Source organism: Lithobates pipiens, unplaced genomic scaffold (genome assembly GCF_037356315.1).
Source record: "Lithobates pipiens isolate NorthernLeopardFrog02 unplaced genomic scaffold, aLitPip1_a1.2 Scaffold_23, whole genome shotgun sequence".
In the NCBI taxonomy this organism is placed as follows: Eukaryota; Metazoa; Chordata; class Amphibia; order Anura; family Ranidae; genus Lithobates; species Lithobates pipiens.
In genome coordinates this window covers 239515462-239536735 of record NW_027507785.1, presented here as the reverse complement: position 1 = coordinate 239536735, position 21274 = coordinate 239515462, and the positions used below count along the sequence as shown (strand labels likewise).

At 43.6% G+C, this 21274-nt stretch overlaps 1 protein-coding gene across 6 annotated transcripts in view; it reads right to left on the bottom strand.

Moving 5' to 3' along the window:
* KYAT3 (kynurenine aminotransferase 3) overlaps positions 1-21274 on the bottom strand; it is an 85363-nt gene that overhangs the window by 32483 nt on the left and 31606 nt on the right. For all 6 annotated transcript variants that reach the window (XM_077452955.1, XM_077452951.1, XM_077452953.1 and 3 more), the window contains 2 exons: positions 8451-8595; positions 2759-2908 (listed from right to left, as the gene is read on the bottom strand). In XM_077452955.1, coding sequence (XP_077309081.1) covers positions 2759-2908; positions 8451-8595 — 295 coding nt within the window. The remainder of the gene's footprint in view (positions 1-2758; positions 2909-8450; positions 8596-21274) is intronic.

Here is a 21274-nt window from a genome sequence, read left to right as displayed (position 1 = left end):
ACTTCATCTTTTGATCTACTTTACATAGTTCGTTTGGGCCAGCTTGGCCCAAACAAACTCTGTCCCTCACTAACATGTGAGACCACTGGATGTGCGGTATAAACTGCATGTAACTGCGACTATATACAGAATACTGCACTGTGTTCCTGGTTTGGGCCGAGCCTTCCTGTCTCATATCTGGAACACAATAGGATCTATCACAGTGGCACTCAGAGAAAGCAATGTATTCCGATCAATGAATACAAATCTTCCTTGAATTGCATGAGTCAGAGGTTGAGGTGGGCATCAGCCCACCTCTCTGACTTGACAGAATACATTGCTGCCGCACATCCAGCAGCCTCAAATTAGTGAGGGAAAGAGCCCAAAAGGAATTGAGCTTTAAAATCATCAAGTATCTTAATGCAAGAGTAATAGAAATATAAGTTGTGGCTATTTGTTGATATTGTACCGTTCTTAAATTGGAAATAAATAAAAAACCATCATCAAGAGCTGGTGTGCACTAAAGATAATCAGCAGCTATGGCTAACCATCCCATCCATGCGCATGATCAAACTTTATAGTGCTGTTATATTTTACTGCTACCTATAGTGAATTAGTACTAGTTTTGGGCCATGAAGACGGTCAGATGTAAACTGGCAGGAGAGGTGACCTGCAGACATTTCCAATGCCAAATTATTATAGGATAAACAGTAATGCTGCGTACACACGATTGGACTTTCCGGCAGAATAGGTCCGACTAAATCATTCCATCAGATAGTCCGATTTTGTGTGGGATAATCCAATCGTTTGTCTTTAAAAAATTCCGAAGGACCTAGAAATAGAACATGTTTCAAGTCTGTTCGACGGACTAAATTCCTATCGGGAAAACCGTTCGCCTGTATGCTGGTCCGACAGACCAAATATGACGCAAGGGCAACTATTGGCTACTGGCTATTGAACTTCCTTTTCTAGTCCTGTCGTACGTCATCACATTCAAAACGAACGGACTAAAGTCCGTTCGAGTGTGGGCAAGTCCGTTCGTTCGGAAGTCCGTTGTAACTCTGTCGAAAGTCCATCAGGAAGACTGTCGGACCTGACCTGGACCAAAAAAAAATAAAAATAAAAAAAGTCTATAAGAACCTTTATCATTCCATCATACCAACTTGAAAAACACCATGGAAAAAGGAGAATATTGAACACTGCCTCATTAACATACTAACAAAATCTTTGCAGGGAAAGCATTACATACAGTTTGAGCTATTATGTTCTAAAAACAAAACCAACAAAAAACAACAATAACATCAGTTATGTCGTCAGTTGGTACAGCTTTAATATTTTCATGGTGTCCCTATAAGGGTCCTTTCACACGGGGCGGATCAGTTCTGATCCGCCCCGTGGATGTCCGTTTGCTCAGCGGGGATCACTCCGCCGATCTCCGCTGAGCAGGAAGATGACAGGTCTGTCTCCGCACACTGTGCAGGGACGGACCTGTCACAGCGCCGCTCTCCCCTATGGGAGATCGGATGACGACGGACCGCAGTGCCCGTCGTCATCCGATCCGATCCGCAGACGGATGGAAAAATAGCTTTTTCCTCCGTCACACTTTTTCGGATCGGAGCGGGTCGGATGTCAGCGGACATGTCACCGCTGACATCCGACGCTCCATAGAGCTCTATGGAGCACCCGTTCAGGTCCGCCTGAAAAACTGACAGGCGGGCCTGAACGGGACGTTAGTGTGAAAGGGGCCTTAATCCTTTGTCATGCATTCAATTTTTATCTGTAAAACCAAGACTAAACCGCTATAGCTCTCTTTTAAAACACAATAGTTTACACATAAGGACACAAAGTAACATTAAGATGATCACATTTCCATACATAAATAAAAAGGACTTAGGATCTCTAATGCCCTGTACACCCAGTCGGACTTTCCGACGGAAAATGTGCGATCGGATCTTGTTGTCGGAAAATACAATCTTGTGTGGGCTCCATCTGACTTTTTCAGTCGGAATTTCCAACACACAAAGTTTGAGAGCAGGATCTAAAATTTTCCGACAACAAAATCTGATCCTTTAAAGAGGAAGTAAACCCTGATGGGTTTACTTCCTCTTTTATTCATTCCCTGCAAAGGTAAAGCATAATGGACTACTATGCATCGCATAGTAGTCCATTATGTGTCACTTACCTAACACAGGAGCCAGCGAAGTCACCGATGTCCCCTGTAGTCCTGCGCATCCATCTTCTCAGTGGGTCTCGCTGCTCTGCCGCTGTCATTCGGCGAAGCCGCGATGACGTCACTCCCGTGCATGTGAGTTACCACTCGCGGTATATCGCCGTTGACCGTGGCGCACTCAGTGCGCCTGCGCCGTAGACAGCGGTGCCTGTCTTTCGGCAAATATCTCCTAAACCGTGTAGGTTTAGGAGATATTTCTTGGACCTACAGGTAAGCCTTAATCTAGGCTTACCTGTAGGTCAAAGTTAGTTGTAAGGGTTTACAACCACATTAAATTCCAATCGTGTGTAGACAATTCCGACGGACAAAGTGCCATACATGCTCAGAATAAATTACGAGACAAAAGCTATTGGCTAATGGGCCGTTTATAGTCCCATCATACGTGTTGTACGTCACCGCGTTCTGAACGACTAGATTTTCCGACAACTTTGTGTGACCGTGTGTATGCAAGACAAGTTTGGGCCAAAATCGGTCGGAAAAAATGCAATGGATTTTGTCGTCGGAATGTCCGACCGTGTGCATGGGGCATAAAACCAAAATGAAACTCACTTCATCACCTTCTTCTGTAAGCCCCATGATTGCACTGAAAAGGGATCCATAAGCTCCCACTGTCACAAGGATGTCTTTGTTTGGATTGATCTTCCTTCCAGTCACTTTACCATAAACCTGAGAGAGAGCATCTACCAGTGGTGGGTGACCCTATAAAAAAAATAAAATAAAAATTAAAATAAAAAAAGGTATTACAGATGCACTGTAAGTTGTTTGAAATTGCTAGAATTGCAATAGCCAGATCCTGGAAATCTCCTACTGTTCCCATTGAATTGGTTAAAAATAAATTGTCATATATAAATGATTAATAAATGTCTTTCAGCAATAATACTAGACAATTTTATTTTGACAAATTATGGAAATCCTGAATTGACCATTTATTAGATTGTTTAAAATATTACTAATTTGCTTTATACGGATTCTCTAATGTGTGTTCCTTTCTCACTATTTTCCTTTTTCAATTGTTTTCTTTTATTTTCTTTTGTTGAACTTTTCTCCACCCCTTTTGTTTATGTTTGAGATGTTTCCCTCAGGGACAACTTTTCTTTTAGTACAAGATTCTTTGCATTTAAAATACAAAATTCTTTGCATTTAAAATATTTGTGGTTAGATGGTTCTTTGTGATTCTCTACATAATTCTACCAAACTAATGTATTATTTTTGACTATCTTATGCTTGTATGATGGAAAATTGTACTTTGGTCTTTCAAATTTCGTTTTTATTGAAATATCACATAGAAAGGAAAAACTCATTTTACAAAGATATTCAACTAAATGTTACTCTTAATGCAAACACTGAATGCATTAGATCTCAGTTGAGTAACTATATATTTCCATATCTATATAAACACAAGCTCAAAAAAGATGCTGACCATTAAGTAAATTGCTCAAGTGGCCAGAAAAGAATCATCAATTTTAAAGGAATTGTCCATGATAGCTAAAGCCAAGCCGCACTGTGTCCGTATCAATAGTAGTATAAAGCATGGCTCCGGATCGAGCCCACAGGTGTGGCACCATAGGAAGCAGCTTCTTATGGTAGCACACCAAGGTGAGAAGGAGCCAAAAGCACCGGCAGGGGACCCTAGAAGAGGAGGATCGAGTCGATCTGGGCAAGACCATCGCACAGAACAGGCAATTATGACTAAGTATACATATCCCTTAAAATTTTCCACATTTTGTCATGTTGCAACCAAAAATGTAAATGTATTTTATTGGTGTTTTTTTTTTGTGATAGACCAACACAAAGTTGCACATAATTGTGAAGTGGAGGAAAATCATAAATGGTTTTCAAAATATGTGAAAACCATGGCATGCATTGGTTTTCAGGCGCCTTAAGGCTTCATGTACACGGGATGTTTCTACCACTTTCCTGAATGATTTAACTTGACAGATAGTAACCGGCATTAAAAACAGCAGTTTTGCCGCATTTACATGCAGAGTTTAGCAGCGTTTTGTGTTTGGCAAATTTTTTTTTTCTTTTAATATTTTTTCCCTCAAATAGCCAAAAATGCCTGTAAACGAAACACAGCTAAATGCAAGTTACCACTTCCGTCCTGAATGCATTTTTTTGCGTTCTAAAAAATGCTTCTAAACCCAACTGCCTAGAAACTACTATAAACGACCCTGTGTATTGATAAGATAACAGAGGAGAGTTCAGGAGCAGCTGAAAAAAAACCCCCACTCCTAAATGTCCGTTTACCAGCAGCAGTGTACATGAGGCCTTACTCTGATATCCCTAACTAAAATCTAGTGGAACCAACTGCCTTCAGAAGTCACCTAAAGCTTCATGTACACGGGACGTTTCTCAACCTCTCCTGAACACTGGAACATCACAGCTAGTAATCCATGTTTAAAAAAAAGTAGCGTTTACAAGCCACATTTAGCTATGTTTGCGTTCAGTGCGTTCAGGATCGTTTACTAACGATAACCCTCCCAAATGATTAGAAAGCACTAAAAACAAAGTATTTAACTATTTCAGCCATTCTGTGAGAGAATATTGTGAGTAGCAGCTAACAAGGCAGTGTGCTTATAGGTTTTTCTCCGCTGTCTTCTCCCTCTGTTCTTCCGATGTGGACTCAGCGCTCTCTCCCACTCTAATGCCGGATGCGCGGTGTGCCACTACTTATATAGGCATAGAGCAAGGTCACCAGAGGTCCGCCCCTTATTACGTCACTGCCCATCCTGCCCCAGGCAGTGACGTTATAAAGGGTGGGACCTCCAGAGTCGGGTCAACATCAGAAGAAGAACAGAGGGAGAAGACCCAGCAAAAGAGCGAAAGGATAGCGGAGAAGATCCAGAGAGGGGACAGAGGGAGAAGAACCGGAGAAGGCTAGAAAACATCAGCAGGAGGCAGAAGAGTCAGAAAGGGGAGAAGTAGGAAGAGATGCCGGAAATGCCTTAAAGCAGAGTTCCACCCAAAAATGGAACGTCCTCTTTAAGGGAGGTGACTCCCTGACATGTCACATTTGGTGCCTGTCACAGCGTACGGCTTGTGCATGCACAGTGGGAGCCCGGCTGTGAAGCCATAGGCTGCATGTTGAGGCCTGTACGGTTCAGGAGGGGGCACTCTCTCGTTCTCACCCCCTTTCCTGACCTACCGGGCTGTGTGCTCGGATACGTTTCTGGTATGGATTCTGGGGGGGGCCCCAACATTGTTTTTTCAGCACGGGGTTCCCCTTTAAATCCATACCAGACCAAAGAGTCTGGTATGCTTTTAGAGAGGGAACCCATGCATTTTTTTTTTTTTAATATGGCGTGGAGTTCCCTTTAAAGATTCATATCAGACACAGTGAAACAAGATATGTAAAACAAAACTAATGATATAAATCATCTAGTTTGGGGACAGCAGCTCATTAATTACTACACTTTTATTTTTATATTAAATACATTTTTAACTTTAATTTTTTGGCTCGAGATACACTTTACTTTTCACATACCAGGCACAGTGCCTGGTAAAGTCGTGGATCAAAGTCAGATCCAAAGTGGTACGACTGTCATGCTGTACCAGTGTGAACCCGGCCTCAGAGGTATGTTAGAGAATCTTAGTGAACAAACAGCATCATGAAGGCCAAAGAACACACCAGACAGGTCAGGGATAATTTTGGAAAAGTTTAAAGCATGGTTAGGTTATAAAAAAAATCCCAAGCTTCGAATATCTCATAGAGCACTGTTCAATCCATCATTCTAAAATGTAAAAAGATTATGGCACAACTGCAAATCTACCAAGACATAGCCATCCACCTAAAAACCGGCAGGCCGGGCGAGGAGAGCATTAGTCAGCGAAGCGGTCCATGGTAACTCTGGAGGAGCTGCAGAGATCCACAGCTCAGGTGGGAGAATCTGTCCACAGGACAACTATTAGTCGTGCACTCCACAAATCTATCCCTTATGGAAGGGTGGCAAGAAGAAAGCCATAAGAGCTCCCATTTGCAGAGAAGCCATGTGGGGGACACAGCAAACATGTGTAAGCCCTTGTACACACAGACAGACATTCCGATGGAAAATGTCCAATCGGACTATGTTGTCGGATAATCCGACCATGTGTGGGCTCCATCGGACTGTTTTCGTCGGAATATCCGACCGACAAAGTTTTAGAGCTGGGCTATAAAATTTCCCGACAACATGGTCCGATCGGACTTTGTCTGATCGTTTGTAGAGAATTACGATCGGACAAAGTGCCACGCATGCTCAGATCAAATTCCTAGACCAAAGCTATTGGCTACTAGCCTGAACGTAGTCCCATCGTAACAAAATAACGTCATCACGTTTCGAACGATCGGATTTTCCGACAACTTTGTCCGACTGTGTGTATGCAACACCAGTTTCGGACAAAATCCGACGGACTTTGTTGTCGGAATGTCCGACCGTGTGTACAAGGGCTAAGAAGGTGCTCTGGCCAGATGAGACCAAAATTTAATTTTTAGGCCTAAAAACAAAACGCCATGTGTGGCGGAAAACCAACACTTCACATCACCCTGAATACACCATCCCCACCATGAAACATGGTAGTGGCAGCATCATGTTCTGGGGATGCTTTTCTTCAGCAAGGACAGGGAAGCTGGTCAGAGTTGATGGAAAGATGGACGGAGCCAAAAACAGGGCAATCTTAGAAGAAAACCTCTTAGATTTGGCAAAAGACTTAAAACTGGGGCTCACCTTCCAGCAGGACAATGACCCTAAACGTACAGCCAGAGCTACAATAGAATGGTTTAGATGAAAAGCCAAAATACAATTGAGAACCTGTGGCAAGACTTGAAAATTGTTGTTCACAGACGCTCTCCATCCAATCTGACAGAGCTCGGGCTAATTTGCAAAGCAGAATGGGCAAAAATGTCGTTCTCTAGCAAAGTTGGTAGAGGCAGCCCCAAAAGACTTGCAGCTGTAATTGCAGCAAAAGTTAGTTCTACAAAGTTTTGATTAGGGGGGTTGAATACAAATGCACACCACACTTTCACATATTTATTTGTAAAAAATGTTGAAAACTCTTTATCATTTTCCTTCCACTTCACAAGTATGTGCCACTTTGTGTTGGTCCATCACAAAATCCCAATAAAGTACATTTATGTTTTTGGTTGTAACATGACAAAATGTGTAAATTTTCAAGGGGTATGAATACTTTTCCAAGGCACTGTATATATTTATTTTAACTTTACAACCACTTTAACTCTTCTCTATAGATCGTCATACATAACCTAGTATTTTTTCTTCAACCAGAATGACAGGTTACATTTCAAACAGCATCTTTATATGCAACATAACATAATAAAGGGTAAAATAAGAAGGCTATGGCACGAATAGCAGACACAAATTGTCTGCATTTATCTATATTATATAGAAAAGCTGTGATTTCATGTTTCAAAAGAGGATTTAGGGGTCCCGTGAAACTCCAGAACAAGCTTTGAAACTGAACAGTTTTACACATCACCTGGTTATAGTGACAGGCCATTAGAAGTAAATGGAAACTATAATGAGCTCACCCCCACTAAGTATTGTGATATACTGATATGACATTGTATGCTTTAACATAGGTATGACTGCAAGAAGCAAAATGGTCTCTAGTCTAGAATGGTTCCAATTGCTCTGAATCTATATTTGGGTTTATCTATCAACATTCATTGAAATGGTGCCTAGCATAGTGCTTCTTTCTCAAACTGGCACCCAAGCGTTTCTTTTATGGTATCACAATTCTAAGATGAAGATGATAAAACTGAACTTAAACAGTAATACATTGATTGTGGGCAAAGGGAACAAATCAATCAATCATAAACATAAGCTTTTGTGCTTTTGGCTAATATATAAAAACTCTACTGTTAATGATCCCCTTTTCCTTCTACACCAGTGATTCTCAACCAGGGTTCAGTGGAACCCTAGGGTTCCTCCAGAGGTTGCTAGGGGTTCCTTCAGCATTGGGCAATTTCTGCCTCTCAGATAAGTTCCCACTGACACCATTGATCTTTTTAGCTACCTGTAACGAGGTAATTCTTCCCAATGACCACAAGTGTAAGGACCATTCTTCCCACTGACCATCACACTAATGTATCATGAGTTGTAGATTTCAAATTTTTAGCAGGGGTTCCCCGAGACCAGAGAACTATTTCAAAGGTTCCTCTGTGTTGAAAAGGTTGAGAAAGGCTGTTCTACACTGAGCAACAGTCTAACTACTGGGTATTGTTAGGAAAAAAAACCATACTTACAAAGCCACGTGTGTACTGATTCAGTCTGTCCACAGCTGACACTTGAGCGAGACCTTCTTTGACATAAGATGGAGGAGGTAGATCTGGAAACCCCTGACCAAGATTGACTACAGAGGGATCTGCACTAAGGGCTGTAAACTCAACCCTGTAAAGATACAAAACAAGCGTTACCCTGATAAAAGCAAGGAGACACACGTTTTTATTTATAAACTATACAAGTCTCAGGGATGAATTCACCTATATTTAAAAAATTGCCTCCCTGACAGGCTTTGTAGAAAAAATATTAACACATAAAACCACCTCATCTCCTTCTGTCCAGCGTTGTCCCCCATTGACTCAAATTCTTTGTGTATCAGATGCCTGGTATCACCCAAACTACTTCTGAGTCATGTACACACTAAATGTAATTAGAGTGCCATCAAGCTGGCCTAGGCTGACAGCAACAAGAAGAGGAAAGACCTATGCCATCATGCAAGCTTTACTGATTTATGTACTTACATATTGTTACATTCAGTATCTCACAAAAATGAGTACACCCCTCACATTTTTATAAATATTTTATTATATCTTTTCTTGTGACAACACTGAAGAAATTACACTTTGCTAAAATGTAAAGTAGTGAGTGTACAGCTTGTATAACAGTGTCAATTTCCTGTCCCCTCAAAATAAGGCAACACACAGCCATTAATTTCTAAACCACTAGCAACAAAAGTGAGTACACCCCCTAAGTGAAAATGTGCAAATTGGGTCCTAATTAGCCATTTTCCCTTCCCCCGATGTCATGAGACTCATTAGTGTTACAAGGTCTCAGGTGTGAATGGGGAATAGATGTGTTAAATTTTGTGGTATCGCTCTCACGCTATAATACTGGTCACTCAGAATTGCAACTCATGGCAAAGAACTCTGAGCATCTGAAAAAATAATTGTTGCTCTACATAAAGATGGCATAGGCTATAAGAAGATTGCCAAGACCCTGAAACTGAGCTGCAGCACGGTGGCCATACAGAGGTTTAACAGGACAGGTTCCACTCAGAACAGGCTCCGCATGATCGACCAAAGAAGTTGAGTGCACGTGCTCAGCGTTATATCCAGAGGTTGTCTTTGGGAAATAGACGTATGAGTGCTGTGCCAGCATTGCTGCAGAGGTTGAAGGGGTGGGGTCAGCCTGTCAGTGCTCAGACAATACGCCACACAATGCATCAAATTGGTCTGCATCCAAAAGGAAGCCTCTTCTAAAGATGATGCACATGAAAGCCTGCAAACCAAGATAAACGTATTTGGTTCAGACGGTGTCAAGTGTGTGTGGCGGCAACCAGGTGAGGAGTACAAAGACAAGTGTGTCAAGCATAGTGGTGGGGGTGTCATCGTATGGGGCTGCACGAGTGCTGCCGGCATAGAGGAGCTACAATTCATTGAGGGAACCATGAATGCCAACATGTACTGTGACATACTGAAGCAGAGCATGATCCCATCCCTTCGGGGACTGGGCCATAGGGCAGTATTCCAACATAACAACCACAAACACACATCCAAGATGGTCACTGCTTTGCTAAAAATTCTGAGAGTGAAGGTGATGGACTGGCCAAGCATGTCTCCAGGCCTAAACCTAAATGAGCATCTGTGGGGCATCCTCAAATGGAATCGGGAGGAGCGCAAGGTCTCTAACATCCACCAGCTCTGTGATGTCGTCATGGAGGAGTGGAAGTGGACTCTAGTGTCAGCCTGTGAAGCTCTGGTGAACTCCATGCACAAGAGGGTTGGGACAGTGCTGGGAAATGATGGTGGCCAAACAAAATATTGACAATTTGGGCCCAATTTGGACATTTTCACTTAGGGGTGTACTCACTTTTGTTGCCAGAAGTTTAGACATTAATAACTGTGTGTTGAGTTATTTTGAAGGGACAGCAAATTTACACTGTTATACAAGCTTTACACTCACTGCTTTACATTGTAGCAAAGTGTCGGATTTCTTCAGTGTTGTCACATGAAAAGATAATAAAATAAATTTACAAAAATGTGAGAGGTGTAAAAAAAAAGGAAGTAAGATATGGACTATCTAGTTCAACCCAAAAAAAAAAAAAATCATACAATCCCATATACACAATCTTAAACCCACAGTAGATGCAGAGGAAGGCAAAAAACCCCAGCAAAGCATGATCCAATTTTCTACAATAGGGGAAAAATTCCTTCCTGATCCCCCAAGAGGCAATCGGATATTCCCTGGATCAACTTTACCTATAAATACATGTCAGTAGCCAGTTATATTATGTACACCTAGGAAAAAATCCAGGCTTTTTTTTTAAAGCAATCTACTGAGCTGGCCAGAACCACCTCTGGAGGGAGTCTATTCCACATTTTCACAGCTCTTACTGTGAAGAAACCTTTCCATATTTGGAGATTAAATCTCTTTTCCTCTAGGACGTAAAGAGTGTCCCCATGTCATTTGTGATGACCTTAAACTGAATAACTCAACAATAAAGTTCACAATATGGACCCCTTATGGGTTTATACATGTTGACCATACCCCCCCCCCCCCCTTAATCTCCTCTTCTCAAGAAAGAATAAATTCAGTTCCTCTACTCTTTCCTCACAGCGGACCTCCTCCATGGCTCTTATCAGTTTGGTTGCCCTTCTCCACACTTTCTACAGTTTCCCAATATCCTTTTTGAGAACAGGTGCCCGAAACTGAACTGCATATTCCAGATGACGTCTTACTAATGATTTGTACAAATATCTCTGATGTCAACGGCAGCCAAGTTTTCTGAAGCCACTTCAGGGGTTAGGTCAAATGTTAAAGTTTAAAGTTGAGGGTGGTTAAATGTTAAAAGATTTGTTAAGTGTTCAGCTAGGGGAATGTTAAAGTGAACCTGTGCCGAGACTTTGGACATTAAAACTATTCCTAACAAGTGGTAAAACAGCTATAAAACAAGCCACCCCTGACCCCACAAGCTGCTTTTAACATAAGGTTATTCTTTCTCAAAGATCACAAGAAAGACTCTAGAGTTTGGTCATACAATTCAAAGCTATAATAGAATTAGCACCTGAGAGTTAAAATGTCTAGCGTTTGGTTTTCAGGATGTTCCTAAGGTAAGCCATAGACGCTTAAAATCTTGGCTACTTCAGCAGAAACTGGTCGAGATTCGAACCCTGTATGGGTGGGCTGAATATACCAAGTTGATCGATCAACTTGGGTACAACTAGCCTTCTGGATTTTACATGTAATCATCGCTAGTGGCTGGAATGCTGTATATATATAAAATCATACCCCTCCCATCCAAACTCTCAGGAAATCAGGAAGAGAATTGCAAATGTGGGGATTCGCCATGACGGTGATCATTGGACCAGATCCGATAGGATGCAGGATCAGTGTCTCTGCATGCACACATATTGTATCCTGCCCCTTGGCCATCACTTAATGCCTTTAATGGGTCATTTAAGGATGGGTAAAAGAAGGCTTAATTTTGACTATCTCCATGCTAATACAGTGATAGAGCAATGATGCCTGTTCACAGTTACACACAGCATCCAAATGTATGTTGCTAAAGTCAGATCACTTAGTTAATAATAGATTACTGCACTTTACATTTTGCTTTCAACACACACCTGTTTAAAAAGCCAAATTAAATGTGGAGTAGGTGGAAATTACATACTAAGACATTTAATAATACTGTATAATTTAACAGGATAACAGCTTTCAAGAATAATAGTGGGAACATCTATAAATGGTTTGATTAGATTAACTGCCTTTGTGGGGTTTTTTTTTACCAGCAGATGGTAGTATTGAGTTTGAACTCAATCACAGTCTAGTGTGATCATCAACATACATACTCTAATATAAAATTCAGTATATATTAAGCAATCAACTAATAGGAGTCTAATGTGGCAAACGGAAATAATAGGATTTTTTTGTCATACTTACCTGTAAAATACTTTTCTTTGAGTACATCATGGGACACAGAGTCGGGCTAATATTCATTACCTGCTGGGACATCCCAGAGCAAGCCTTGAGGGGAGGGAGACACCCTGCCAAGCAATAGCCATCTGACCTTATACAGCAGCCCTCAGTAGACTGCGGCCAAAAGCCAAATCCTCAGCTGCTCTTACATCCACTTGATAAAATTTTGTGAATATATGCACTGAAGACCAGGCCTTACAAATCTGAGCCACGGATAACTGATGGCGAAGAGCCCAGGAGGCTCCTACATCCCTGGTAGAATGAGCTCTCACCCTAAAGGGAGGAGCTTTAGGTTTCAGACCGTAGGCCTGAATGATCAATTGACAGACCCAATTGGCAATGGAAGTCTTGGAAGCTGCCTGCCCCTTCTTAAGTCCTTTTGGTAAAAAAAAAAAAAAAAAAAAGTCTGATCCTCAAATCTCCGCAGATCTAGACAAATAAACCTTGACTGCCGTGACAACGTCCAAGCAGTGCAGTCGCCTCTTCCACCAAACAAGGCTGAGAGGGAAAAAGGCAAAATAATGTCCCGATTAAAATTAAAGGCCGACACCACTTTTGGCAAAAAAGGATGGAACAGGTTGTAACACAACCCGTGGTAAAGGCTCAAGTACGGTTCCTTGCAAAGGGCCCCCAAATTCGACACCCTTCTAGCTGAAGTGATAGCCATCTGGAAGGCTAGCTTGCATGATAGCAAGTCTAGTGGAATTTCCCTGAGAAGTTCAAATGGTTGTTTCTGTAACATAGACACCACCAAGTTCAAGTCCCAAGGACACATAGGTGACCTAATGGGGTGAAGCAAGCGAGTTGCCCCCTGCATAAAAGGTTCAGACCAGTGAATGGGAGGCTAAAAGGCCTGTGGTGGAGTAGACACCACTGGTCCCGAGATGCCACAGTCCTTTAACACCCTGGCTTCAATAGCCATGCCATCAAATTTAGACTGTAAATTGGGGTAAAATATAGGACCTGCAGACAGTAGATCGGGGGCGATGTGGAAGCGTCCATGGCCGTCTTTTGTCAGTCTCACAATCTCCAGGAACCAAGGCCTTCTGGGCCAGGCTGGTGCCACCAGAATAACTGGAACCCCCTCTCTCTCCGAATCCTGCACAACAAATGTGGAAGGAGAGGGATCAGAGGAAAAGCACAAACCAGGGAGTACTGGCTCCATGGAACTACCAGAACATCTGCTCCAATTGTGAGAGGATCTCTTGCTCGGGACACAAACTGCTGTAGCTTGTTGAACCTGGATGCCAGTAGGTCGACTTCTGGCCATCCCCAATGTTGGCAAATTTCATGGAACACAGCTGGATTTAGGGACCATTTCCCTGGGCAGATCTGCTGCTGAGATAATCTGCCTTCCAGTTCTCTACTCCCGGGATATGAACTACCGATAGAATTAGCACATGTCCCTCTGCCCAGGCTAGTATGTGGTTCACCTCCTTCAGAGCTGAATGACTCCTGGTACCGCCTTGGTGGTTTATATAGGCCACTGCAGTGGCATTGTCAGACTGAATCCTAATTGGCTAGTCCTGAAGCTCCACCATCCATGACCGTAGGGACAGTCGTACTGCCCCTAATACCAGGATGTTGATGGGCAGGATCTGTTCTGTCCTTGACCATTTTCCTTGAGCCGTGAGCCCCTCTAGGGTCGCTCCCCAGCCTGAGAGAGACTGGCATCTGTAGGTCAGCACTCTCCAAGTTACCAGGAGGAAGGATCTTCCCTTTCGCAGGTTCTGATCCTGGAACCACCAGTTTAGGCTTAAGCATGCCCGAGGAGATAAGAAAATCCATGGCTTGTCCTCTCTGTTCCAAGCCAATAAGATGTCTTGTTGTAGAGGCCTGGAATGGAATTGGGCATAGGGCACCGCCTCGAAGGAGGAAAACAGAAGACTCATACAGCCTGGAGAGTAGTCTGGTGCCCCTTACCTTACGCACCTGATTCTTCAGGGCACAGATCCTTGCGGGTGGCAAGAATACTCTTTCTTGGACCGTATCTAGGATCAGACCCAAATATTTCTGATCCAGTCTAAGCTTTTCAAATACCGCACTGTGCTCTGTGTTATGCTCTGTTCTAGAGTCTGTAGTGCCACGTACACACAATCAGAAATTTGGCCAGCAAAAGACCGATGAGAGTTTTTGGTCAGAAAATGCAACCACGTGTATGCTCCATTGGACATTTGCTGGCTGAATTCCAGCCAAAGATTGATTGTCATTTTTTTCGGTCGGAAAAAGTTCCGATTAGAAATTCCGCTCATGTGTACGGGACATAAGGAGTGATCTCTGAGCAGGAGGTCATCCAGATACCCAAGCACCAGGATCCCATTGGTCCTTAAAAGACCCAGTATTGGTGCTAGGACCTTTGTGAACACCCGGGGAGCTGTAGCAAGCCCAAAGGGTGGAGCCACAAACAGAAAATGACGTTCTTCTACTGCAAATCGCAGGAACCTCTGATGAGGCTGAAAGATAGGTATGTGTAAAATACGTGTCTTTTATATTGATGGAGGATAAAAAGTCTTCCATCTGGAGCGAGGCTACAACTGAGCAGACAGATTCCATCCAAAAGGATTGGATTAGTAGATACTGGTTCAGGGATCTTAGGTCCAAAAATGGGCCTTGTGACCCAGTTTGGTTTTTAAACTGTATAACAGGTTCGCTCTTTTGGGTATAGAGGAACCTGTACAAGCACTCCTTGATGCACTAAATTATGTAGTGCCTGAAGCAATACGTCTTTTATAGAGGATCCGAGGGAATGCTGGATCTTATAAAAACTTCTGCAAGGGAACCCCCGCAACTCCAGCTTGTAACCACAGGATATAATGATTGGAGGTGACCCACATGTCCTGAATTATCATTCTCCAAATGTCCGCAAAGAACAGCAGCCTTCCCTCCCACCCGATAGAGTGGGGGTGTCCCATCAAAAGCATTTTCTTGCGCTGGTCTTGTGGCTTGCCCCTGGCCCTAGTGCCCTGTTGGCGGCGGAATTGCCTTGGCGCTGAGACATTTAAGGAAGCAGTCCCTGAAGTTTTAAACGAGGGACGCCTAGTGCTTTTCTTCACAGGAAGTAGAGAACTCTTCCCTCCAGAAATCTTTTGGATATATTTGTCCAAATGATCACAAAATAAAAACATTCCCCATGAAAAGGGAGACCTGACAATAACTTTTCACATGAAGCTCAACTGACCAGTTCTTAAGCCACAAAAGTCTCTGCATATGTACAGACAACAGCCAAACGAGAAACCTGCTGTATCGAATCCTTTAAAAGGCATCAACAGCAAAACACAGTACTCAAGGAATATCTGTCTTATTTTCAGCAAGATCATCCTCCTGGTTAGGCCTATCAGGCTGTTTGACCTGATAATTTACAGAGTGGCAGATAACAATTGCTGCAAACAGCTACAATTTCTTGTAAACAGGGTTTGTCTACCAGATAAGTTAAGTTATTGTTTAAGGAAGAGACTCAGTCACCAGGGGGGCTCATTCACCTCTGCAAGAGGCAACTTAAAAGCAGCACAAAGCATTTTGGCCAGAGTCAGGATGAAAAGCCTCTGCGACTGAGAGGCAGACAGCAACTGGATATCTTCTTGTCCAGAATCCTGAGCTTTTAGCTCTTCCCCATCCTCAGCCCATTCCTGCTCCAAAACTAGGAGACTCCAGGGAGGGGGATCTGTCACGCTTTTTGCCACCCTGCGGGATGGAGGCAATCCTGCGCTTTAATCCGGCTAGAGCCAAGGACAGTTCATCCTTGTGATAAAGGGTGAAGCAGAAGCGTTGACTGTAGGCACAAAATCAGATAGGCGCAGTTGCTCAGATTGCCGGAAGCCTCAGGTCTTTCAGGGGATACAACACTAGGGATACGACTAGGTTCATTAGGAACTACTGGCGACATAAGTACGCCCTTCCCTGTAGTGTTAGTCCCACTCCTCTTTTTTGAAGACACTTACTAGCCACAAAAAAAAAAGAAAAAAAAAAAAAGGAGTACTTGGATGTAGTATTAAAACACCTCAGAAGGGACACCCTTTAATAGGGCTCACCAAGACCCTATGCAACAATCCTGCTAAGCAACACTTGGTGACTCACGTGACGCGGGTAAGGAGAAATGAACCACTGAAAGTGCCTGTTCAGAGTCTCTGTATCCCACAGCTACCTTCTGGAAGCCGGCATGCTTGGCATATACAGCTTAAATAAGCTGGCTGTGCGCCAGAACGTTCTGTGCATGCGTTCGCATGTACATGCGTGGTGCTGGCGAACAGGCATGGCTGTATTCAGGTACGACGCAAATCTTCATGCGCCCAGATAAAGGCCACTGTGCATGCGCCATGGCTGCCAAGCTGCTAAGACCAGAGGCGCTTCTGCAAATGCACGTGCGCCATGGCCACCGAGCAACAAGTGCGGGGGTTGGGAGGATGGAGTGAGCGCCCCCACCCCCTGAACTATACCAGGCCGCTTGCCCTCAACATGGAGACAAGGTGCTTTGGGGGCACAAGCCTCTTCCCGACAAAGCTGGCCATTGGTTGTCAGGGTCTGCGGGCGGGGGAGCTTATCGGATCGGAGATCCTGACCCCCCCCCCCCCCCCCCCCGCCATTCACCCAAAAAAAAAAAAAAAAAAGAGTTTGACAATTCCTTTATTAAAGAAGAAGAAGAAAAAAAAAAGTGTCCCGCGATGTGCATCCATCTAAAATGACACCGCCAGATGGACCCGAAGAATAGAAACAAAAATGAAAAAGCTCTGCCTCGATGGGAGGCCTCTCAGCGACTGTGGTCTCTTGAGCTGTGACAGCTGTTCTTTAGGCAAGGGTGGGGCCACCCGGTGATGCAACAGAGTGACCCTGCCACTTCTGATGTCATTTGATGCCAGACAGGGTTATCCGGTTAAGTCAGCGGGTGGCCCCACCCTTGCCTATATAAGAGCTGTCAAAGGGAAAAGACAGCAGTCAGCGGGAGCACTCCCATGGAGGCGGAGTTCTTTTTTTTCTATTTTTCGGGTACGTCGGGTGGCGTGATCGATGATGGATGTACATAGCGGGACATTTAAAAAAAATAAAAATAATAATAATATAATATATCTATTTATAAAATGTCTATACACTTTGACTCAGTTATTAAGTCTATTCAATGACATGTACTGTCATTGACACACTATATATATTACCATTATGTTTTTATCACTTATAGATAACAATAGAGTTTATAGTCTACCAACGGTACTCCTTTCAGTGGGTGATCAGGCATTAAAAGTTGGCGTTTCTTCCAGTTAGGGCCCTGGTGCCCAATTATTTGCTCTGATATCATTCAGCATAGCTTGGTTTATGAGTCTCCTAAGCTTTGGAGCCAGAGCCCACCGGTTGAGAATTTTCTGTTACACTCCTTGGATGCACCTATGTATATATGTATTTATTCAAACTAGTTTTTTGTATTTTCTTTTTATTTTGAGATTTGTATAAATATATACTTTTATATCTACTTAGAGAAAAAATGTCCATGCATGTTCCTGAGGAAGCCGCATGGCAAAACACGTTGAACTCATGTGTGGGAAAACTGAACAGACATGTGGATACACTACATAGAATAAGTGACGTCTGTTCCTTTCTATGTGACTATTGTCTGTCCTTTTTTATGTTGTAATAAAATGAATTTTTTCATACTTTGTTGCTACATATTAATTCTATTATATTAAGCACCCACAAAGTCCCATACTGCCAATTTGGTTTTTCATTTCTAAGATAGAAGCTTTGACTCTTCATATCCCCTCAGAAGTTCTAGCCTCCTTACAGCCAGGGGCGTAACTAGAAATCACAGGGCCCCATAGCAAAATGTTGTATGGGCCCCCCCCCCCCCCACAAAAAAATAATTAACTAATGCCATTGAACAACAGACTACCACATCCATGTGGCACTGTACCCAGGCAACGGCTTATATTAATTTTGAACAACAAAGTATGCAGTATACTGTATGCAGCCCCTGAAGGGAACACATTGCTGACCTCCATGCCTTCTAACCAATTTCTGTTCTGTTATATAAAACAAAATAGTTCAACTCACCATAATGCAAAATCAGTGGGATCCCTGAGCGTGTCACTTGCCATCATCGCCTGCCACCAGATGCAGATTTTAACTTGTCACACGTTGCAGAATATCACCTGCCACATGTTGCGGATTGTCCTCTTGCCACATCCCAGATTGTCACATGCCACGTCACTTGCCACGCATTATGGATTGTCACTTGTCACATCACCTGCCACACGTTGCGGATTGTCCACTTGCCACGTCGCCTGCCACCAGGTGCAGATTGTCACACGTTGCAGAATGTCACCTGCCACATGTTGCGGGTTATACACTTTCCACGTCCCAGATTGTCCCTTGCCACGTCCTAGATTGCCACTTGCCACACATTACAGATTGTCACTTGCCACGTCCTAGATTGACACTCGCCACACATTATGGATTGTCACTTGCCACACATTATGGATTGTAACTTGGCACGTCCTAGATTGTCACCTGCCACACATTATGGATTGTCACTTGCCACGTCCTAGATTGTCACTTGCCACACATTATGGATTGTCACTTGCCACATCCCGGGTTGTCACTTGCCACGTCACCTGCCACACATTACGGATTGTCACTTGCCACGTCACCTGCCACACATTACGGATTGTTACTTGCCATGTCACGGATTTTCACTTGCCACGTCCCCTGACGCATATTACGGATTGTCACTTGCCACATCCAGGTTGTCACTTACCACATCACCTGCCACACATTACGGATTGTCACTTGCCATGTCCCAGGTTGTCACTTGCCACGTCACCTGCCACACATTATGGATTGTCACTTGCCACGTCACCTGCCACACATTACGGATTGTCACTTGCCATGTCATGGATTTTCACTTGCCACATCACCTGCCACATATTACGGATTGTCACTTGCCACATCCAGGTTGTCACTTACCACATCACCTGCCACACATTACGGATTGTCACTTGCCATGTCCCAGGTTGTCCCTTGCCACGTCACTTGCCACACATTACGGATTGTCACTTGCCACGTCACTGATTTTCACTTGCCACGTCACTTGCCACGTCACGGACGTGTGGCGGCGTGCAGATGGGAAGTAAACAGGAGGACGTCCAGAGACGCCCTCCCGGCAGTTAGCGTCCGCCCTGTAGCCGTCTTTTGGCTATAGCGTGGGCGCGAAGTGGTTAAGGGGAGAACAAAGCCAATTTTTTTTAAAAAAATTGCCCTACCCCCGAAAATGACAAGCGAGCGCCCCCCCCCCCCCGAACCGCTCCAGGCCACATGCCCTTTGGGGCCCCCCAATGCACCTTGTCCCTATGTTGATAGGGACAAGAGCCTCCTCCTGATAACCCTGGCCATTGGTTGTCGGGGTCTGCGGGTGAAGGGACTTATCGGAAACTGGAAGCCCCCTTTCACAAGGTGACCCTCAGATCCCCCCCCCATGTGAATGGGTATCGGGAACATTGTATTCCTACCCAGTCACAAAAAAAATAAAATAAAAAAAAGTGTCCCGCGATTTCCATCCATCTTCAATCACGCCACCTGACGGACCCGAAAAGTAGAAAAAAAAAAATCTGAAAAAGCTCCGCCTTGATGGGAGGCCTCCTGGAAACTGCTTTTTTTTTGCTTTGACAGCTCTTATATTAGGTAAGAGCGGGGCCACCCACTGATGTAACCGGATGACCAAGGAATTCCACATCCTTGCCGCTCTTACAGTAAAGAACCTTCTACGTAGTTTATGGTTAAAATGCTTTTCTTCTAATTTTAATAAGTGGCCACGTGTCATATTAAACTCCCTTTCGCGTAAAAGTTTTATCCCTATTGTGGGGTCGCCAGTATGATGGTATTAGTAAATTGAAATCATAGTAGTTGCCCACCCCATTCATTTGTTCAGATGTTTCTGCAAGGTTTCCACATCCTGCGGAGAGGTTATTGCCCTGCTTAGCTTAGTATCGCCCGCAAATACAGAGACTGGACTGTCTACTCCATCCTCCATGTCGTTTATGAACAAAACAAATAGAATTGGTCCCAGCACAGAACCCTGGGGGACCCCACTACCTACCCTTGACCATTCTGAGTACTCCCCAATTATCACCACCCTCTGAACTTGCCCTTGTAGCCAGTTTTCCATTCATGTAATTACCCAATTGTCCATGCCAACGGACCTTATTTTGTACAGTAAACGTTTACGGGGGAACTGTGTCAAATGATTTTGCAAAATACAGATACGCCGCGTCTACGGGCCTTCCTTTATCTAGATGGCAACTCACCTCCTCATAGGAGGTTAATAGATTGGTTTAGCAAGAACGATTCTTCATGAATCCATGCCGATTACTGCTAATGATAGTTTTCATTACTAAAATCTTGTATATAGTCCCTTATCATTCCCTCCAAGAGCTTGCATACTATTGATGTTAGCTCAACTGGTCTAATTCCCCGGGATGTATTTTGGGCACTTTTTAAATATTGGCGCAACACTGGCTTTTCTCCAATCAGCTGGTACCAGACGGTCAGTAAAAATTAGGAACATTGGTCTAGCAATTACTTGACTGAGTTTCCCAAGTACCCTCGGATGCAAGCCATCTAGTCCCGGTCCCCCCCCGATTCCCTTGTGAACACTGAGAAGAATAAATTCAATACCTTTGCCATCTCCCAATCCTTTGTACCCAGATGTCCTTCCTCATTCTTTATGGGACCAATATGGTCCCTTTTTTACTGTTTACATACTTAAAGAATTTCTTGGGATATTTTTTTTTGCTCTCCTCAGCTATGTGTCTTTAGTGTTCTATCTTAGCCATCTTTATTGCACCCTTACATTTCTTGTTGCATTCTTTATAAAGCCTGAATGCTGATG